Source organism: Coregonus clupeaformis, chromosome 14 (genome assembly GCF_020615455.1).
Source record: "Coregonus clupeaformis isolate EN_2021a chromosome 14, ASM2061545v1, whole genome shotgun sequence".
Taxonomy (NCBI): Eukaryota; Metazoa; Chordata; class Actinopteri; order Salmoniformes; family Salmonidae; genus Coregonus; species Coregonus clupeaformis.
Genome location: NC_059205.1, coordinates 44,262,351 through 44,285,874, shown reverse-complemented (window position 1 = coordinate 44,285,874; position 23,524 = coordinate 44,262,351). Strand labels below are relative to the sequence as shown.

At 44.6% G+C, this 23,524-nt stretch overlaps 1 protein-coding gene across 2 annotated transcripts in view; it reads left to right on the top strand.

Moving 5' to 3' along the window:
- Window positions 1-13,818, top strand: part of LOC121580858 (glypican-5-like) — a 242,452-nt gene extending 228,634 nt beyond the window's left edge. For both annotated transcript variants that reach the window (XM_041895964.1, XM_041895962.1), the window contains one exon: window positions 13,633-13,818. In XM_041895964.1, the coding sequence (XP_041751898.1) occupies window positions 13,633-13,811 (179 nt within the window). In that variant the 3' untranslated portion in view covers window positions 13,812-13,818. The remainder of the gene's footprint in view (window positions 1-13,632) is intronic.
- Window positions 13,819-23,524: the final 9,706 nt, after the last annotated feature.

Sequence of the window (23,524 nt, the reverse complement as noted above, 5' to 3'; positions counted from 1 at the left end):
ACCAGCAATTGAGATGTGAGACTCTGCTGTAGAGCTCATCACTCCCCCTAACTGGGAGGGGGCCAGAGACAATTACTCAATGCCGACACGTCTTTCTGGAGCTATGTTGCGCTTGGTGACCTCTGACTGTTTCATCCTAACATCGTTGGTGGCAACGTGCATAACAATATCCCTATACTCTCTACACTCGCCAGTTTTAGCCTCAGCCAGCACCATTTTCAGATGAGCCTTTATGTCGGTAGCTCTGCCCCCTGGTAAACAAGTGTACAGTGAGGGAAAAAAGTATTTGATCCCCTGCTGAATTTGTAAGTTTGCCCACTGACAAATAAATTATCAGTCTATAATTTTAATGGTAGGTTTATTTGAACAGTGAGAGACAGAATAACAACAAAAAAATCCAGAAAAACGCATGTCAATAATGTTATAAATTGATTTGCATTTTAATGAGGGAAAAAAGTATTTGACCCCCTCTCAATCAGAAAGATTTCTGGCTCCCATATGTCTTTTATACAGGTAACGAGCTGAGATTAGGAGCACACTCTTTAAAGGGAGTGCTCCTAATCTCAGCTTGTTACCTGTATAAAAGACACCTGTCCACAGAAGCAATCAATCAATCAGATTCCAAACTCTCCACCATGGCCAAGACCAAAGAGCTCTCCAAGGATGTCAGGGACAAGATTGTAGACCTACACAAGGCTGGAATGGGCTACAAGACCATCGCCAAGCAGCTTGGTGAGAAGGTGACAACAGTTGGTGCGATTATTCGCAAATGGAAGAAACACAAAATAACTGTCAATCTCCCTCGGCCTGGGGCTCCATGCAAGATCTCACCTCGTGGAGTTGCAATGATCATGAGAACGGTGAGGAATCAGCCCAGAACTACACGGGAGGATCTTGTCAATGATCTCAAGGCAGCTGGGACCATAGTCACCAAGAAAACAATTGGTAACACACTACGCTGTGAAGGACTGAAATCCTGCAGCGCCCGCAAGGTCCCCCTGCTCAAGAAAGCACATATACAGGGCCGTCTGAAGTTTGCCAATGAACATCTGAATGATTCAGAGGAGAACTGGGTGAAAGTGTTGTGGTCAGATGAGACCAAAATGGAGCCCTTTGGCATCAACTCAACTCGCCGTGTTTGGAGGAGGAGGAATGCTGCCTATGACCCCAAGAACACCATCCCCACCGTCAAACATGGAGGTGGAAACATTATGCTTTGGGGGTGTTTTTCTGCTAAGGGGATAGGACAACTTCACTGCATCAAAGGGACGATGGACGGCGCCATGTACCATCAAATCTTGGGTGAGATCCTCCTTCCCTCAGCCAGGGCATTGAAAATGGGTCGTGAATGGGTATTCCAGTATGACAATGACCCAAAACACACGGCCAAGGCAACAAAGGAGTGGCTCAAGAAGAAGCACATTAAGGTCCTGGAGTGGCCTAGCCAGTCTCCAGACCTTAATCCCATAGGAAATCTGTGGAGGGAGCTGAAGGTTCGAGTTGCCAAACGTCAGGCTCGAAACCTTAATGACTTGGAGAAGATCTGCAAAGAGGAGTGGGACAAATGTCATGTGCATGAAAAACACTTCAGAGGAAAAAATATACAGTGGGGAAAAAAAGTATTTAGTCAGCCACCAATTGTGCAAGTTCTCCCACTTAAAAAGATGAGAGAGGCCTGTAATTTTCATCATAGGTACACGTCAACTATGACAGACAAATTGAGGAAAGAAAATCCAGAAAATCACATTGTACGATTTTTTATGAATTTATTTGCAAATTATGGTGGAAAATAAGTATTTGGTCACCTACAAACAAGCAAGATTTCTGGCTCTCACAGACCTGTAACTTCTTCTTTAAGAGGCTCCTCTGTCCTCCACTCGTTACCTGTATTAATGGCACCTGTTTGAACTTGTTATCAGTATAAAAGACAGCTGTCCACAACCTCAAACAGTCACACTCCAAACTCCACTATGGCCAAGACCAAAGAGCTGTCAAAGGACACCAGAAACAAAATTGTAGACCTGCACCAGGCTGGGAAGACTGAATCTGCAATAGGTAAGCAGCTTGGTTTGAAGAAATCAACTGTGGGAGCAATTATTAGGAAATGGAAGACATACAAGACCACAGATAATCTCCCTCGATCTGGGGCTCCACGCAAGATCTCACCCCGTGGGGTCAAAATGATCACAAGAACGGTGAGCAAAATCCCAGAACCACACGGGGGACCAAGTGAATGACCTGCAGAGAGCTGGGACCAAAGTAACAAAGCCTACCATCAGTAACACACTACGCCGCCAGGGACTCAAATCCTGCAGTGCCAGACGTGTCCCCTGTTTAAGCCAGTACATGTCCAGGCCCGTCTGAAGTTTGCTAGAGTGCATTTGGATGATCCAGAAGAGGATTGGGAGAATGTCATATGGTCAGATGAAACCAAAATAGAACTTTTTGGTAAAAACTCAACTTGTCGTGTTTGGAGGACAAAGAATGCTGAGTTGCATCCAAAGAACACCATACCTACTGTGAAGCATGGGGGTGGAAACATCATGCTTTGGGGCTGTTTTTCTGCAAAGGGACCAGGATGACTGATCCGTGTAAAGGAAAGAATGAATGGGGCCATGTATCGTGAGAGTTTGAGTGAAAACCTCCTTCCATCACCAAGGGCATTGAAGATGAAACGTGGCTGGGTCTTTCAGCATGACAATGATCCCAAACACACCGCCCGGGCAACGAAGGAGTGGCTTCGTAAGAAGCATTTCAAGGTCCTGGAGTGGCCTAGCCAGTCTCCAGATCTCAACCCCATAGAAAATCTTTGGAGGGAGTTGAAAGTCTGTGTTGCCCAGCGACAGCCCCAAAACATCACTGCTCTAGAGGAGATCTGCATGGAGGAATGCGCCAAAATACCAGCAACAGTGTGTGAAAACCTTGTGAAGACTTACAGAAAACGTTTGACCTGTGTCATTGCCAACAAAGGGTATATAACAAAGTATTGAGAAACTTTTTGTTATTGACCAAATACTTATTTTCCACCATAATTTGCAAATAAATTCATAAAAAATCGTACAATGTGATTTTCTGGATTTTTTTTTCTCATTTTGTCTGTCATAGTTGACGTGTACCTATGATGAAAATTACAGGCCTCTCTCATCTTTTTAAGTGGGAGAACTTGCACAATTGGTGGCTGACTAAATACTTTTTTTCCCCACTGTATATTCCGAGCGTCCAGACTGAGGTTGCATATGAGGGATCGGGTTTGTATCAGGATTCAGATCCACATATGGTATGAATCAGATTTTTTTTTGCTGTTTAAATTTTTTGGGAAAAGCTCAGATAGGTATCAGATATGCAAATAATTGGCAAAATACCTGAATTGGGCTACCTGTGTAAACGCAGCCTAACGATGTCTCGGTCCTCTTAGGCTGCGTTTACACAGGCAACCCAATTCTGATATATTTTTTTACAAATTGACCAATCAGATCTGCTCTGAAAAAGATCTGATGTGAAAAGATCTGATGTGATTGGTCAAAAGACCAATTAGTGGAAAAAAAGATCAGAATTGAGCTGCCTGTGTAAACACAGCCATAATGGTATGGGATGGGGTGGTTCTTGTTGGTGAAAATAAAAAATGAATATCTCTGCCCAGTGGCAGACTAGTGATGATGCATTTATTCAGCCCCCTGCTGAAACGCCAGATTGAATCTTAGCAAGGTGTCCTGGTCTCCACTCCTCCTCTCCAACCATCCCTCTCTCCCTCTATCTCTCTCTTCCTCCCTCTCTCCATCCTCGTTAGAAGGATTTTAGAGCGAGACAGATGAGCCAGCTGAGTCCTGCCCTATCTGTTAGCCTCTTAAGATAACCATAGCATCCCATTTGATTATCATCTCTCTCTCTCTCTCTCGCTCTCTCTCTCTCTCTCTCACTCTCTCTCGCTCGCTCGCTCGCTCATGCGCACTTGCTCTCGCGCAGCTCTCTCTTTCAATTACATTTAATTTAAAATGCTTTATTGGCATAACAAAGATACTTGTGTTGCCAAAGCAACAAGGTTTTACAATTCAACAATTCCTCTCTTTTATATTTTAGTCATTTATCAAGACACTCTTACCCAGAGCGACTTAGTGATTGCATACGTTTTCTTCATTTTACGTACTGGTCCCCCGTGAGAATCGAACCCACAACCCTGGCGTTGCAAGCGTCACGCTCTACCAACTGAGCCACACGTGACCTCTATCAGGCTAACCCTCTATCTCTTTATCTCCCTCTCTCCATAGCATTAATATAGTCTGTTTTGTTTTTACTGAGCTTATACCTGACACGTTCATCCCTGGGGTTACAATAACTCATAATACATTCATGATTACCTCTTATACCTCAAAGTTGTTATAGTTTACTTTTCTCCTTTTGATATTAATGTGTTGTATCTCTCATATTCCACACATGTTCTCCTGAAGCGACGTTTGGCAACTCAAATCAAACATCCACTACTTCAAGAGGAATTCACAATTTCCTCCCTCAGCCTTTCTCAGACAGAAGCCCCCTAAGAGGCTTTAGTTGTGGAGCTCAGCTGAAGGAGAGAATGAACAGAAGAGAGAGAGAGTGAGGGAGAGAGGTAGAAGTGGAGAAAGAAAGACAGAGACATGGGTGAGTGAATGAAAGAGAGGAAGAGGGAAAAGAAGAGAGAGAGAGCAAAAGAGAGATGAAGGGAGAAAGAGATGGAGAGAGGAGTGAAGGTCTGTCTGTTTTCAGCACCAGACCAGCCTTTAACCTCTAGACTACTTCTTTGTGCACCAGGGTCATGGCTATGCCCTCACTTGTATGACTTGACTGGGAAGGCAATGTGCTTGTGTATGTGTGCGTGTGCGTGTGTGTGTGCGTGCGTGCATACGTGTTTGTGTGTGAATTGTACATATGTGTGTGTGTGTGTATGTGTGTGTGCGTGCGTGTGTGTGTGTGTGTTTGTGCAATCACGTTTGCACATGAGTGTGTGAACTAGCAATGCTCTGCAGGTATAAATCTGCCCTCGCAGTGACCTGAGCATGTTTCATATAGAGGGATGAAATGATGAATGCTCTGAAAGAGAAAAAGGAGAGAGAGAAAGGAGGAGAGAAACTGTTCTTTCCACTGAGAGGAATGTGTACATTGAGGGGTCTCTCACCCCTGATGGAAAAGATGGGAAAAGTTTGCACACAGAATACACAGTAGTACACCTAACTCTATTCCTCTGGTTGGATGCTGCACACACACACACACACACACACACACACACACACACACACACACGTATGCACACACACACACACACACACACTAAATGTGTATGCTAAACTATAACCTTGTACCTCAAATTGATTTCCCAGTGGTATGTGGTTACTCGCTGGTGGACTTACCATTAGGCAAAAGAGGCAATTGCCTCAGGCCTCACATCGTCAAGGGGCCTCATGAGCTGGGCATACAAAATTCAAAAATAATCCGCTTGAGGCCTCCCCATGCTCCGCTCAAGGCATAATAAATAATAAAACTATCCCCATGAAAATGTGTCTGTTTAAGCTAGAGATATCTCTTTTTTTGCATGGGCTGCATCTCAATCCATCACATCCGCCAATGTTGGCCTTCCGCATCTGCGGTGGAAGATGGCCAAGCTACAGAAGTGTTTGTCAGATCAGGAGACATCCCGAAAATCTTCTCACGAAAACGTCTGTAGCGTCTGAGCGGTTTGGCCTCAAAAATGTCACGGGACTCGTCTGAAGGTAACCTGTTACTGGGCCAAAAAATTAATTGAAGTGAATAGGTCATTTATCCATGTATGAATCTGTTATTCAATGCGTTTCTATGGCCTAATAGCAGTAAGGCCAAATTCAATGTTTCATCAAATACATTTTGTATGTTTTTTGTAATACCTACAGGGGTCCTAAAATTCTAAAACAAATAGCTAAATGATCCTTGGAATGACCATCTTTTTTTTTTTTTATCTTAGACTCTAGGTGAAGACAATACTAATTTCTTTAGTAAAAAGACAGGTGCTGCTGATAATACTGACATCGTCTTTGAGGCAGAGGACATGTACGTGTAGCCCATGTATCTGATGCTGTCTGGCCAAAAAGATTATGGCATGTCATACAGCATCAGATACATGGGCTACATATAGTAAGAAAGAGTGGCGGTGTTTCGCTGGCTCGGATGCTTTCTCCGGTGAGATAGTTTCAGCCGTTTGCGAATTGAAGGAAAGTTGGCGGGTGCACAGTGGACTGTTCGGATGCTGGAATTATTTTGGATGAACGTGCGAAGGTAACCTACTTTTTGAAGTGATTTGTTTGACAATCAGATGAAAACCACATGACTCCTTGTGTTCATGGCACATTAAAAGGTAATACATTTATTAAGTTACATTTCATGTCTGGCCTCTGCCTGGTGCCTCCAAATCACTAAGTCCTCCCCTGTGGTTACTTCAACAACGACCATCTTCGTTGGGCCTATATATCACATTTAAGCCATAGAGAAATCTTATTATATGAGTTTTAGTGATTGATCTAATTGCCTTACCTGAATAATGTATTTCATCCACCACACTCTGACTATCTCTTTGTCCTTCTGAGACAAAACTTCAGAGAAAGTCCCTGAATGCATCACATTCTGCACACTGCACATATACACACACACACACACACACACACGAATAGGATCAATGTGTAGGCTACGTTATCAATACAAAATGGGTCACCCTCACTAGGCACAAAATGGATGAAGAAAAATATTTCAAACGTGAGTTATACAGTATTTGATCTACTATAATAAGAACGCTTGTCGAACGTGTCTCCTAAGGGCTTGTCATAGCTAGTTTCTGACTGCTTGTTAGCAGTTTTCCTCATCCGTTCACATCACTTACTGTATACTGATGGATATTGGATATTGATGTGTCACATTCGTTGAATACATGATTGGACCAAGGTGCAGCGTGGTATGCGTACATGTTCGTTTATTGAATAAACACTGAACAAAACAACAAAAGCAACGTAACGTGAAGTTCTAAAGGCTAGCATCAAACAAGCCAAACACACAGAAACAAGATCCCACAAAACAGGTAGGCAACATGGCTACCTAAGTATGATCCCCAATCAGAGACAACGATCGACAGCTGCCTCTGATTGGGAACCACACCCGGCCAACATAGATCTACAATATCTAGATCATACACATAGAAATTCACACCCTGACCAAACCAACTAAAGAAAACCGGGCTCTCAAGGCCAGGGCATGACAGTACCCCCCCCAAGGGGAGGGTCCGGGTGGGCATTCAGCCTCGGTGGCGGCTCAGGCTCCGGGCGTGACGTCCTCTCCCTTTCTGCCTCCCCGTTGCACCCCTGGTCCGGTCGGGACCTCGGCGTGATGCTTCCCCTCTCAGTCCTCCCACAATGCACCAAGCCCTGTCTGGACCCTGGTGTGGGAGGCCCCGACCCTGGAGAGGGGCTGACGTCTGGGCCTGGACCGGCAATCCCCCCGCGATGCACTAAGCCCTGTCTGGACCCTGGTGTGGAAGGCCCCGACCCTGGAGAGGGGTTGACGTCTGGTTCTGGAGTGGAGCCGCTGACCGAAGCTGAACTGGACCCCGGTGGAGCGGACTGCTCTGGCTCTGGACTGGAGCAGCTGACCGGGGCTGGACTAGGCACCAGTGGAGCGGACTGCTCTGGCACTGGAGTGGAGCAGCTGACCGGAGCTGGACTGGGCACCGGTGGAGCGGACTGCTCTGGCACCAGCCGTACCGGGCTGGGGACACGCACCACTGGTTTGGTGCGGGGAGCAGGCACGGGCCGTGCCTGACTGGGGACACGCACCAATGGTTTGGTGCGGGGAGCAGGTACGGGCCGTACTGGACTGGATACACGCACCACTGGTTTGGTGCGGGGAGCAGGTACGGGCCGTACAGGACTGGATACACGCACCACTGGTTTGGTGCGGGGAGCAGGTACGGGGCGTACAGGACTGGATACACGCACCACTGGTTTGGTGCGAGGAGCAGGCACGAGCCGTACCGGGATGGGGAGGCGCACTGGTGACACAGTGCGTAGAACCGGAGCAGGATATACTGGACCGTGGAGGCGTACTGGAGGTCTGGAGTGTAAAGCTAGCACAACCCGTCCTGACTGGATGCCCACTTTCGCACGGCACGTGCGGGGCGCTGGCACAGGACGCACTGGGCTGTGAAGGCGCACTGGTGACACAGTGCGTATCTCCGCATAACCTGGTTCCACAATGAACACACGCTCCTTACAGCGAGTGCGGGTAGCTGGCTCTGCTAACCTCTGCTCTAACGACTGAACTCTCTGCTGCTGGAGGGTTAATTCCTCTCTCAGCTTCTCTTGTTGCCTGGCCAGCACCTTCTCCTTAAGGGCCTCCTGCAGCGCCTCCTCTTGAAGGGAGCTCTCCTGCTCTATCTTCGCGATCAGCCCCCGTAAGGTGGTTGCTTCTTCTATCAGAGTGCTAATCTGCAGGTCTCTCCGAGCCTCCTGCTGCTTAGCCAACCACCCTGTGTGCCCCCCAAAACAATTTTTTCTTGGGGTTGCCTCTCGGGCTTCCTTAGTGGTCGGCACCGTTGGAGTCGCCATTGATCCTCTCCTACCTGGGCTTCTACCTTCGCCCAGGGTCCTTTACCAGCAAATATCTCCTCCCCAGACCACGTCTTCCCCACCTGTGTCCAGGGTGTTTGCTCCTCCTGGTCACGCTGCTTGGTCCGTTGGTGGTGGGATCTTCTGTCACGTTCGTTGAATACAGGATTGGACCAAGGTGCAGCGTGGTATGCGTACATGTTCGTTTATTGAATAAACACCGAACAAAACAACAAAAGCAACATAACGTGAAGTTCTAAAGGCTAACATCAAACAAGCCAAACACACAGAAACAAGATCCCACAAAACAGGTAGGCAACATGGCTACCTAAGTATGATCCCCAATCAGAGACAACGATCGACAGCTGCCTCTGATTGGGAACCACACCCGGCCAACATAGATCTACAATATCTAGATCATACACATAGAAATTCACACCCTGACCAAACCAACTAAAGAAAACCGGGCTCTCAAGGCCAGGACGTGACATGATGTTACGACTGTTCTGGAGGATTCCCAGTTTGTCGACTGTCAGACGACCAAAGACAGGAGAAAAACACTTAATATATCTAAAAAATTAAAAAATGTCTGTGTGTAGAAAAACAATACTGTACATTAAAACTCCCGACATAGCATCCAGGGCTAAGGAAGTGCTTCTTTTGATGATTGGGGAGTGGGAAAGATAAACCCACGTCTTGCAGAGGTGATCAAAGAGAGGTAGATGATACTGTAGCAGAGACAGGAGAAAGAGATATAGAGAGAACAATAGAGAAGGAGAGAGAGGGGTAGAGAGAAAGAGAGAGCGTGGTGAGAGAGGAGGAGCGAAAGAGACAGAGGAAGGATATGGAATATTGTGAAAAACATGACTGTGTTTTTGTAGTTAGCTTTATGTGTAACACCTTAAGATGCTCAGGCCATTAGCTGATATTGAAATGTCTTCTATTTCAGCCTCCTAACCAGATGCATCCCATTCATTCTAGTAGAAACAATGACAGCAGCCTGATTGGGGAGAAGTGATGGGATGGCTTTGTCTATCTTTGTCTATTGTGTTCAAAGGGAACAATAACCATTGGCACTTTAGCCTCATTTCCCTCCTCTCTCCAACCCTCAGCTTCTGTGACAAACAAAATACAGATGCTAAGGTTTTAATAACCCACAGATGCTAAGGTTTTAATAGCCTACTGATGCTAAGGTTTTAATAGCCTACTGATGCTAAGGTTTTAATAACCCACAGATGTTAAGGTTTTAATAGCCTACTGATGCTAAGGTTTTAATAGCCTACTGATGCTAAGGTTTTAATAGCCTACAGATGCTAAGGTTTTAATAGCCTACTGATGCTAAGGTTTTAATAGCCTAGTCAAATCAAATCACATTTTATTCGTCACATGCCTTGTAAACAACAGGTGTAGACAAACAGTGAAATGCTTACTTACGGGCCCTTCCCAACAATGCAGAGAGAAAGAAAATAGAGAAATAATAGAAAAGTAAAACAATAATAATAAAAGTAATAATAGATACACAATGAGTAACGATAACTTGGGTATATACACGGTGTACCAGTACAGAGTTGATGTACAGGGGTATGAGGTAATTGAGGTAGATATGTACATTTCATTAGGAATAAAGTGACTGATAATAAACAGTAGCAGGAGTGTATGTTATGAGACAAAAAAGTTAGTGCAAAAAGGTTCAATGCAAATAGTCTGGGTAGCTATTTGGTTAACTATTTAACGAACTATTTAGCAGTCTTATGGCTTTAGGGTAGAATCTGTTCAGGGTCCTGTTGGTTCCAGACTTGGTGTATCGGTACCGCTTGCCGTGCGCTAGCAGAGAGAAGGGTCTATGTCTTGGGTGGCTGGAGTCTTTGACAATTTTTAGGGCCTTCCTCTGTCACCGCCTGGTATAGAGGTCCTGGATGGAAGGGAGCTTGGCCCCAGTGATGTACTGGGCTATACACTCTACCCTTTGTAGCACCTTGCGATCGGATGCCAACCAGTTGCCATACCAAATGGTGATGCAGCCAGTCAAGATGCTCTCAATGGCTCAGCTGTATAACTTTTTGAGGATCTCAGGGCCCATGCAAAATCTTTTCAGCCTCCTGAGGGGAAAGAGGAATTGTCGTGCCCTCTTCACGACTGTGTTTGTGTGAGTGGGCCATGATAGATCCTTAGTGATGTGGACATCGAGGAACTTGTAGCTCTCGACCCGCTCCACTACAGCTCCGTCGATGTGAATGGGGGTTTGCTCGGCCCTCCGTTTCCTGTAGTCCACAATCAGCTACTTTGTCTTGCTGACGCTGAGGGAGAGGTTGTTGTTCTGGCACCACTCTGACAAATCTCTGACCTCCTCCCTATAGGCTGTCTCATCGTCATCGGTGATCAGGCCTACCACCATTGTGTCGTCGGCAAACTTAATGATGATGGAGTCGTGCGCGGCCACGCGGTCAAGGGTGAACAGGGAGTACAGGAGGGGATTAAGGATGCACCCCTGAGGGGCCCCCGTGTTGAGGGTCAGCGTGGTGGATGTGTTGTTGCCTACCCTCACCACCTGGGGTGGCCCGTCAGGAAGTCCAGAATCCTTAGCTTAGTGATGAGCTTGGAGGGCACTATGGTGTTGAACGCTGAGCTGTACTCAATAAACAGCATTTGCACATTTTCCTCTTGTCCAGGTAGGAAAGGGCAGTGTGGAGTGCATTAGAGATTGCATCATCTGTGGATCTGTTGGGGCGGTATGCGAATTGGAGTGGGTCCAGGGTGTGTGGGATGATGGTGTTGATGTGAGCGATGACCAGCCTTTCAAAGCATTTCATGGATACAGATGTGAGTGCTACGGGGCGATAGTCATTTAGACAGGTTACCTTGCCGTTCTTGGGACTATGGTGGTCTGCTTGAAACATGTAGGTATTACAGACTGGGTCAGGGAGAGGTTGAAAATGTCAGTGAAGACACTTGCCAGCTGGTCAGCGCATGTTCTGAGTACGCGTCCTGGTAATCCGTCTGGCCCTGCGGCCTTGTGAATGTTAACCTGTTTAAAATTCATATTCACATTGGTTACGGAGAGCGAGATCACACAGTCGGTGCACTCATGCATGGTTCTGTATTGCTTGCCTCGACACGAGCATAGAAGGTATTTAGCTCGTCTGGTAGGCTCTTATCACTGGGCAGCTCACGGCTGGTTTTCCCTTTGTAATCCATGATAGTTTGCAAGCCCTGCCACATCCGACGAGCATCAGAGCCGGTGAAGTAGCATTCGATCTTAGTCCTGTATTGAAGCTTTGCCTGTTTGATGGTTCGTCGGAGGGCGTAGCAGGATTTCTTATAAGCGGCCGGAATAGTGTCCCACTCCTTGAAAGCGGCAGCTCTAGCCTTTAGCTCAGTGCGGATGTTGCCTGTAATCCATGGCTACTGGTTGGGATATGTACATATGGTCTCTGTGGAGACGATGTCATCGATGCAGTCATTAATGAAGCCGGTGACTGATGTGGTAAACTCCTCAATGCCATCGGATGAGTCCCGGAACATATTCCAGTCTGCGCTAGCGAAACAGTCCTGTAGCTTAGCAGCCGCGTCATTGGACCACTTCTGTATTGAACGCGTCACTAGTACTTCCTGTTTTTGCTTGTAAGGAGGAATCAGAAGGATAGAGTTATGGTCAGATTTGCCAAATGGAGGGCGAGGGAGAGCTTTGTATGCCTTTCTGTGTGTGGAGTAAAGGTGATCTAGAATTTTTTTTGCCTCTAGTTGCACACGTGACATGCTGGTAGAAATGAGGAAAGACAGATTTCAGTTTTCCTGCGTTAAATTCACCGGCCACTAGGAGCGCCGCCTTAGTGTGGTCTTAGTGCAAGCATCGGTTTGTGGAGGTAAATAGACAGCTACGAAAAAGATAGATGGAAACTCTCTTGGTAAATAGTATGGTAAATAGCTTATCATGAGGTATTCTAACTCAGGCGAGCAGAACCTCAAGACTTCCTTAACATTAGAGATCGTGCATCAGCTGCGGTTAACAAAGAGACACACACCTCCTCCCTTGAGCTTACCTGACGCTGACGTTCTTTCCTGCCGATGCATAGAAAAACCAGCTAGATGTATGTCATCCATGTCCTTGTTCAGCCGCGACTCTGTGAAACATAGGACAGTTCTTCAGGTCTCGTTGATAGAATAGTCACGAACGGAGCTCGTCCAGTTTGTTCTCCAGTAATTGTAATTTGCCAATAGAACGGAGGGTAGAGGCAGTTTATGTACTTGCCGACGTAGTTTCGTCAGGGTACCCGCACGTCGGAGCGATCAGGAGAGGGGTTGAGAGGGATGGAAAGACATGAGATGGAAAGAGAGGGAATAAAAAGGAAAGGTGAGAGACTTGAGAAAGGACAAACATTGAGAGTGAGAGGAAGAGGAAGAGGGGAAGTGTTAGAGAAAGGAAAATAATGGAGGTGAGGGATTAGGGCAGTTGAGAGAGAACTCTTCATTCAGAAAGCTCTGGCTCACAATGAGCTGATGTCAGCAGGAAAGTGGAACCTTGGGTAACGAGGTTGTGTGTGTGTGTGTGTGTGTGTGTGTGTGTGTGTGTGTGTGTGTGTGTGTATGTGTGACCAGGATGGACTTGGCGGCTGGTGCCCCCAACCCCCCCCCCCCCATCAGGCTGATTTATCTGTGATTGGCTGTAATGATATTCTGAGGGCTTTCCATCATTAGGTGCTGGAAATTAGACAGCTAGTCACCCCTCAATCAGTGTGTGTGTGGTGTTTAAGTGTGCATGTGATGGGGTTATGTACAGTATGTTTGTATAGGTGTGTGGGGTTGTGTGGTTGCATATATGCCTACAGAACATTTCAATTACTCATTACACTCCCATTCAACTATGGTTAGGAATGACAGCTGGTGAGTGACAAAGTTAAAAACTACTGTGTATGTCTTACCTTACCTTACCTTACCTTGACTTGACGTATCTTGTTCTCTCCCTCTCCCTCTCCCTCTCCCTCTCCCTCTCCCTCTCCCTCTCCCTCTCCCTCTCCCTCTCCCTCTCCCTCTCCTCCAGCCACTGATGGTCGACCAGAGGTGTCCAGCGATGGTAACCCCGTAGGCAGTAACCCAGGAAGTCGTGCTCCCCCGGTGGTGAGGGTGAGAGGTGCAGGGTGCCCCCCAGCTTGCCTGTCTCTACCCACGGCCCTCACCTTGCTCCTGGCCACACTGGCTCTACAGTGGAGCCTGCTCTGAAAACACAGCATGGGGGGGGGCAGTGTGGATAAGGACACTTGTGGGGGCGGACAGGGATTGTGTTTCCCCATAGAGACGCGAGTGTGTGTGCACGAGCTCCTCACACACACACTCAATCACAGGCAGATTGTTCCAGTACTCCACCTGCTGCTTCCTGTGTGTATACTGTGGACTGGAGTGTGTGTGTCCAGGCAATAGGCTCCCTCCACAGCTCTACTGCTCTCTGCTTTAACAATGCACTCATATCTCTATCAGTGGACGGACTACCACGCAGGACTTCTGGGCCTCAATATACAACACAAACTCACACACTCATGCACATGCTTGCACACACACACATACACTAACACAGGCAAGCATGCATACACACACACACACACACATACACACACACACACACACACAAAAGACACGCTGGAACCCTTTAACACACACACACCTTTAACTTTCTGCTGCTGGTTTCTATGTTGTCAGCTACAGTCCTTGCCTCTGTGGACACTTTGCCTCTCTCTGGGTTTTAAAGTCATTGGGCAGAGTTCACTTAATTTTAAAACTCTCAACTGTTTATTTAATACATTTAAGGAATGCATGCTAGATTAATAAAACAATCACCTTTCAGCAGGCCAGCATAGCTGATTGGATACGCTCTAATGATCATACAGTGCCTTCAGAAAGTATTCACACCCCTTGACTTTTTCCACATTTTGTTGTGTTACAGCCTGAATTTAAAATGGATTACATTTAGATTTTGTGTCACTGGCCTACACACAATACCCCATAATGTCAAAGTGGAATTATGTTTTTAGACATTTGTACAAATTAATACAAAATGAAAAGCTGAAATATCTTGAGTCAATAAGTATTGAAACTATTTTGCTATGGCAAGCCTAAATAAGTTCAGGAGTAAACATTTGCTTAACAAGTCACATAAGTTGCATGGACACTAATAGTGTTTAACATGATTTCTGAATGACTACCTCATCTCTGTACCCCACACATACAATTATCTGTAAGGTCACTCAGTCGAGCAGTGAATTTCAAACACAGATTCAACCACAAAGACCAGGGAGGTTTTCCAATGCCTCGCAAAGAAGGGGACCTATTGGTAGATGGCAACAACAACAACAAAACAGACATTGAATATCCATTTGAGAAAACTGAGGATGGATCAACAACATTGTAGTTACTCCACAATACTAGCCTAAATGACAGAGTGAAAAGAAGGAAGCCTGTACATAATAAAAACATTCCAAAACATGCATCCTGTTTTCAATAAGACACTAAAGTAAAACTACAAAAAATGTGGCAAAGAAATGAACTTTATGTCCTGAATACAAAGCATTATGTTTGGGGCAAATCCAACACAACACATCACTGAGAACCACTCTTCATATGTTCAATCATGGTGGTGACTGCATCATGTTATGAGTATGCTCGTCATCGGCAAGGACTAGGGATTTTTCAAAATAAACGGAATAGAGCTAAGCACAGGCGTAATCCTAGAGGAAAACCTGGTTCAGTGTGCTTTCCAAAAGACACTGGCAGTACAAATTCACCTTTCAGCAGGACAATAACCTAAAACACAAGGCCAAATATACACAGGAGTTGCTTAACAAGATGACATTGAATGTTCCTGAGTGGCCTAGTTACAGTTTTGACTTAAATCGGCTTGAAAATCTATGGCAAGAGTTGAAAATGTCTGTCTAGCCATGATCAACAACCAACTTGACAGAGCTTGAAGAATTTCTTTAAGAATAATGTGCAAATATTATACAATCCAGATGTGCAAAGCTCTTAGAGACTTACCCAGAAAGACTCACAGCTGTAATTGTTGCCAAAGGGGATTCTAACATGTATTGACTCAGGGGTGTGAATACTTATGTAAATTATATATTTCTGTATATCATTTTCAATGTATGTGAAACATTTTCTTAAAACATGTTTTCACTTTGTCGTTATGGGGTATTGAGTGTAGATGGGTGAGATTATGATTTTTTAAAATCCATTTTGAATTCTGGTTGTAACAACAAAATGTGGAATAAGTCAAGGGGTATGCATACTTTCTGAAGGCACTGTATGTCTATGCAACACTAGAATGTATGGATTTCATAGGTAGAGAAAAACACACAAACACAGACGTTCATCAACCGAGGTGTGTGTGTGTGTGTGTGTGTGTGTGACGTGTGTGTGTGGTATGTACTGTATATAGATTGATTGATTTGATTAAGTATATTTAGATATCGTTATATTAAACTCTCCCAACAGAAGCCCTTTATTGATAGAGTTGAATGGATTATACATTTTTGAATATTTAGTTTTCTGAATAGCTTTGAATGAACTGTGCTTGTCCCCCTATTGTATGAAAAGCAACGCAATAATATCAGAGATATATTTTGTATAATGACTATACCAGGAATGTACAAGCGTCTTTTCATATACTAACTTGCTTGCTATATGAAGTGTTAACAACTTTTTTCACCAGAAATCATTGGTCAAAACCTGTTTGTACGTTGTTGATTTACAATTGTTCGTCATTTGTCCAGTTCTGTGTGTGATTTGCTCTTTGAATTGCGCATATGCATGCATAGCCATCATAGTTATCGTTGTTTTGTTACGTTAATAACTTGAGAATGTAATATTATACTGTATTACATTGCAACATTCTGTTACATCTTAATGTTTTTAACAACCTGGTACTTAATGCCATGGTACTCTGCATCTCTCTCTCTCTCTCTCGCTTTCTTTCTTTCTTTCTTTCTTTCTTTCTTTCTTTCTTTCTTTCTTTCTTTCTTTCTTTCTTTCTTTCTTTCTTTCTTTCTTTCTTTCTTTCTTTCTTTCTTTCTTTCTTTCTTTCTTTCTTTCTTTCTACCCCCCTCTATCTCTCTCTCTCTTTCTCTCTCTCTCTCTCTCTCTCTCTCTCTCTCTCTCTCTCTCTCTCTCTCTCTCTCTCTCTCTCTCACACTCATATTTCTCTCTTTTTTATAACCCAATCAATCACTTTATTTCTGTTTTGACAATGTGATCAAAGGATGTTCTAGATTAGAATTCTGGGCCTAAACGTGAGCAACCAACAGCACAGCTAGCTATCAGAATAAAAAGCAACAATGATGTTATCAGCTTATTCTACAGTTACCATATTTACCCATATTAAGGATAATAACCGCTCAACTCTACATTATATCATTAATTAAGAAATATACACAATACAGTTACATACATGGCAGTGCATTTCTCTCAGTTTATCAAAAACATAGCTATTTTTGTAATGGCCTATGTTGTGTGTATATCTGTGTAAATTTGATGTATTTTCAGTTTGTAGAACAGAATGTTTCTTTGGTTGGTACGGTAGAGGTTAGTACAGTTGTAGTGAGTTAAATTAGGAGAATGAATGTATAAAAACACAGATATGTATACCGCAGAAGAGGCTGGTGGGAGGAGCTATAGGAAGACAGGCTCATTTTATTGGCTGGAATGGAATAAATGGAATGGAGTCTAACATGCGGTTTCCAAATGTTTAATCGGTTTAATAAAGTCCATTACAGTCTTTACAATGAGCCCGTCCTCCCATATCTCCTCCCACCAGCCTCCTCTGGTATACTGTTTATCCCTATAGGCCCAGGAGTATTTCCTGATCACAGGATCTGACCAGGAACAAGTAGGGCCTGAAGGATTCTGGGTAATTCCTAGTAATAGGATATAACTAAGGTCCAGAGTTTTTACTGGTCACGAAACATGGTAAGGAAAAACTCCTGGCCCATTATGCTTACACATAACTTCCTCTTTCTGCTGAAAATGACTTTTCCTACATGGGGCGATACACTAGAAGACCATAATCACCATCACCTGCACAGACTTGGAGGGCACAACGCTAGTCTAAAAGGGTCATACTAACTACTAGTTGTCCTCTCTCCATGGCACTTGATCAAAATGGCTTTTGTATACATGAAGTTGCCTTTGGCCTAATTCAGGAGGTAAAATGCGATAAAGCTTGCATTCACTGTGGCTCTGGAGTTTTACCCACTGGAGTTGTCCAATGGTTCCACCGTTTCTGTATTGAACTGAGTTGGCCTACTATAGAGTTGAACTACAGACATTTTGTTCTCTGGCCACGTTAAGAACTACATTGCCAGGCCACTGTCCTCTCTGCTGCGTTTCTCATGTATCAGGTTCTTAACACAGATCACTTGCTATAGCATATGTATAAATGTATATATTTTAAGTCACTCTTCGTTTGTTTAGTGTTTTATTTCCTTTATTTTATAATAGAAACATCACAGTGTAAGGAATGTGATTTAGTAAAGCTATATTAGTATTCTCCTATAATTCTGTACCGAAGATTGTCCCTATCAGCAAGATTAGTGTCATAATGACCTTTGATTCTCCATGCCTCATTCTCAGAACGCTTTAGAGAAGAAGGCCAGAGGAGAGGCACCTTGGACCTTCTCTTCCAAGACGGTTGAGAAGGAGGTGAGGAATCACGGAAAGACTAATTCAAATAGAGCCATTGTTTTAAATCAATATGGCTTCCTCCCTATAAAAGGGCTCCCAAATTGGCCAAGCTTCAAAGTCAAAAGTGCCTCCTATAAAATATCATGAACACCAGGAGTCATTTTGATGATTGACAAGTTTTGAGGCAGCTCTTCCAGGTGTGTGTGTGTGTGTGTGTGCATGTGCATACCTCATGCGTCTACACTGTCTGAAAATGTAAGCGTGCATACAACTATTCCCTCATAAGCGATGCAGGTTTTTAATTCAAAATGAATTAAATTAGGCCAGGGTAGGCAGTGTTCCACGTAGGCCACCCATGGCAGCTGGGGGGTGTTGAGACTTGTTGGATTGTGTGTAAGTAAGGACTCATCACACGCACACATGGTTATACACACACACACACAGAACATCTTCACACTGTTTACCTGCCCTCTGCCAGCACACAGCATGATGGGAAATGGAACTGACAAGTGAGACATTTAGCCAATCAGTGAAGCGAAAAGAAAGGGGAGATGATGGAAAAGGAGTATGGGGAGAAGAGAGGAGAGTTTCCTCTGAGACGGTTTCAATGAAAAACTGTCACAATATTATGTAGGCATTTCCAGACATAATGAGACTTAGTGAAGCTTGCTGTCTCAGATTAGTAGGATTTGCCATTTTTGCATAATTCCGATTGCACAGAGAATGCAGATACGCATGCACTGTACAGTGAAGCACTGCAGAAACCTAAGAGCTAAGACATTCAGGTCAGGGGATTTGAGGTGGTTGATCTGTGGACGTGTGTGGGGACCCTGTGAAGGAAACACCATAGCTAGTAATGCCTTTCCACCCATCTGGGGTTTCTTCAGACAGCATTAGGTTGGTTATCCTCCCGGGTAACTCCCAGATAGGGTTACACTATCTGAAGACTGTCTTTTTCCACTGCTGTGGACCTGAGCCCTCCGCTTCCCTCTGCTTCCTCTCTGAAGAGTCACCCAAGAAGAGGACTGCTTGTCTCCACTGACTTGTTGACCTGATCTCCAGTTCACCCTGTCTCTTGTTCCCCCTTTCTTTCTCTCTGCACCCCATTTCCCCATCCGTTTGGTAGTGGAAGAATACACTCTTTCATCATGCATGTATACTTTGTGTGTAGGCTGATGGTGGTGTGTGTGTGCTGGTGTGTGTACATGCGCGCGTGCGTGGGTGTGTGTGTGGGTGTGTGTGTGTGTGTGTGTGGGTGTGTGTGTAACCAGGCCACAGGCTAATATAGCTGGTGCTAATGAAGCGCTGCTGTGGGCTGGGGTTTAAATAGACCAGGCAGGGAGCAGCTGTGATCCTGGATCCTCCACATACTGTACCTGTATATACAGTGTGTGTGTGTGTGCCTTTTTTCAATCTATTGTTTCAGGCCTGAAGAGTCAGCACTGCAGAAACCCAGCAGGTCAGCTATCCGAACACGATGTGGGCTCTTGAATTTCGTTATGCTTTGATCAGCTGTGCGTCTCATAGACTAACTGTACACACACTGCATTCACTTGCGTCAGTATCAAGCTCAACCCTAATAGAAAGCCATTAGTCTCATGTCTCTCAATCCTGTCAGAGACCAGTCAGAGTATTCATCCAGAGATCTAATCATCCGCATAGATCATCATCCTTGTGCGTCAGTGAGGCTCTCTGGACTAATTAAGTCTATTCTCATCCTTTTCTCAATCTCCCCATCTCTCATCTCTCTCTCTCTCTCTCTCTCTCTCTCTCTCTCTCTCTCTCTCTCTCTCTCTCTCTCTCTCGTTCTCTCTCTCTATCTCTCCCTCCCTCTCCCTCTCTCTCTATTTCTCCAGAGATAAGTATTCATGCACACACACACACAAATCACCTACTCATCCGTATGTGCGATGTGCATCAGTGTAGCTGATATGACACAAACATCTGTGCAGGCTCAATTCCCAATGTCTGTGCAGATGTTCCCAGACACAATGTAGTCCAATGAACGTTGAGGCAGAGAAGTGTCAGAATGTGGCCTTGGGCTGTAGACTGTGCTCTCTCTCCTCTCTTCATTCCTAGCTAGACACTGACTCACTGTCTCTCAGTAAGAACCGTGAAATAGAGGCCAGGGCTGAAATAGAGTTGGTGTGTGTGTACGCGTCTGTGTGTGTCCTGTCTCAGTAAAGGCCAGAAAACTACCATAAAGTATATTTTTCCACCCTGATGGTTTTAACAGTGGGACGTGTGGTCAGAGTAGTGTTGCCCGACCATCTAATGCTTTCACAGTTACAGTGGGATGATGATGATGATGATCACTGACATTCTCATCAATCTAACAACAATACCCCATAATGACAAAGTGAAAACAGGTTTTTACAAATTTTTGCAAATGTATAAAAAATTAAAAACAAAAATACCTTAGTATTCAGACCCTTTGCTATGAGACTCGAAATTGAGCTCAGGTGCATCCTGTTTCCATTGATCATCCTTGAGATGTTTCTACAACTTGATTGGAGTCCACCTGTGGTAAATTCAATTGAATGGACATGATTTGGAAAGGCACACACCTGCCTATAAAAGGTCGCACAGTTAACAGTGCATGTCAGGGCAAGAACCAAGCCATGAGGTCAAAGGAATTGTCCGTAGAGCTCCGAGACAGGATTGTATCGAGACACAGATCCGGGGAAAGGGTACAAAAAAATGTCTGCTGGATTGAAGGTCCCCAAGAACACAGTGGCCTCCATCATTCTTAAATGGAAGACGTTTGGAACCACCAAGACTCTTCCTAGAGCTGGCCGCCAGGCCAAACTGAGCAATCGGAGGAGAAGGGCCTTGGTGACCAAGAACCCGATGGTCACTCTGACAGAGCTCCAGAATTCCTCTGTGGAGATGGGAGAACCTTCCAGAAGGACAACTATCTCTGCAGCACTCCACCAATCAGGCCTTTATGGTAGAGTGGCCAGACGGAAGCCACTCCTCAGAAAAGGCACGTGACAGCCCTCTTGGAGTTTGCCAAAAGGCACCTAAAGGACTCTGACTATGAGAAATAAGATTCTCTGGTCTGATGAAACCAAGATTAAATTCTTTGGCCTGAATGCCAAGCGTCACGTCTGGAGGAAACCTGGCACAATCCCTACGGTGAAGCATGGTGGTGGCAGCATCATGCTGTAGGGATGTTTTTCAGCGGCAGGGACTACGAAACTAGTCAGGATCAAGGGAAAGATGAACGGAGCAAAGTACAGAGAGATCCTTGATGAAAGCCTGCTCCAGAGTGCTCAGGACCTCAGAATGGGGTGAAGGTTCACCTTCCTTTCATCCTAAGCACACAGCCAAGACAACGCAGGAGTGGCTTTGGGAGAAGTCTCTGAATGCCCTTGAGTGGCCCAGCCAGAGCCCGGACTTGAACCCGATCGAACATCTCTGGAGAGACCTGAAAATAGCTGTGTAGCGACGCTCCCCATCCAACCTGACAGAGCTTGAGAGGATCTGCAGAGAAGAATGGGAGAAACTCCCCAAATACAGGTGTGCCAAGCTTGTAGCGTCATACCTAAGAAGACTCAAGGCTGTAATCACTGCCAAAGGTGCTTCAACAAAGTACTGAGTAAATGTTCTGAATACTTATGTAAATGTGATATTTCCGTTTTTTATTTTTAATACATCTGCAAAAAAAACTGTTTTTAGATTGATGAGAGAGAAGAAAAAAAAATGTTCCAAGTAGAATCGTTTTGGGTACCATGTAGAACCCTTTCCCCAGAGGGTTCTACATGAAACCCAAAATGGTTCTACATGGAACCGAAAAGGGTTATCCTATTGAGACAGCCGAAGAACCCTTTTGGAATCCTTTTTTCTAAGAGTGTACTAGGCTACAGAGTTACTGCTCAAGACCAAACAACCACTTTCCTCAAACTAGTGTACTGTGACATTCTACAAACATTTCATTTTCTGAGTATTTAAAGAAAGAGATCATACCTATGTATTACAGTTTTTTTCAATTGTTTAAGCACAATTTTGAAAACAGGGCCCGGTTTGTCAAAACACTACACACAATTAGCACAACCCTACACCAAAGTAACACAACACTTCAGATCATTTGCAAAATGGAACACTTTTGTCAAAACTATACACGACTTCATAAAAACAATATTTTGTTACCATACGAAACACACACATTTCATATGACTTCAATCTTTTTGAACCAGTTACACACTGCTGTTGCTAACCTAAAACACTTTTAGCAAGTCTAATTCTCAGTGATTAGAGTACTGTAAATGAAGTACACAGAGAAAGTGCAACTATACAAACACTACACAAGACCAATGCTGCAGACTGAGGAAAATATCATTTATTTCTCTCCATATACCCAAATCAGTCAACATGTCAACATGGAGAATCACAACAAAACATGTCCCAGTTTTCATGCTACTACAGTAGTGCGCATAACACTGTTAGCTCAGCAAACAACAGACAAACGTAAAATACTGTATCCAGTACAGGTTACAATTACAGTAAATAACAACAACAACAAACATAAAAAATAATCTGAAAAAAACTGACAATATTGTACAGAAAATACTACAGTAAACATGCTATACATTATCTCTTCGCCTAGCTGGATCTGGCCAAAGAATGTTATCAACATCACAAGCAATATCCTTATTAGCAAGACAACGCGGGAAGAACCGTCTTGAATGTCGAATCCATCCTTGCACAGCTGCGGCGTCGACTTGGTCACAGGCGTCCTCCATGGCCTGAATGAGGGGTACCTGAGCCTGGGGCTGGAGATCGTAAACCTTCCACCGCCGTGCAGAGAAAAACTTTTCGATAGGGTTTAGAAACGGAGAGTATGGTGGAAGGTATAGTACTGTCAACTGTGGATGGTGTTGAAACCAGTTCTGGACCAAAGCAGAGCGGTGGAATGACACATTGTCCCAGATGACAGTGTATTGCATCTGGTGCATTTCATTACCTGCTGTGACGATGTGGTGCAATCAGTCCAAAAATACGAGAATGTGAGGTGTGTTGTAAGGGCACATTTTGGCATGACGGAGGAGAACCCCATGCTGTGAAATGGGAGCGCAAAGGGTGATGTTACCCCCACATTGCCCTGGGACATTGATTATAGCCCTGTGGCCAATGATATTTCTGCCTCTCCTTCTTGCTTTTGTGAGGTTGAACCCTGCCTCATCAATATATATGAATTCATGCAGGATTTCCTCAGCATCCATCTGCAAAACTCTCTGAAATACAGTGAAAGACAAGATTGT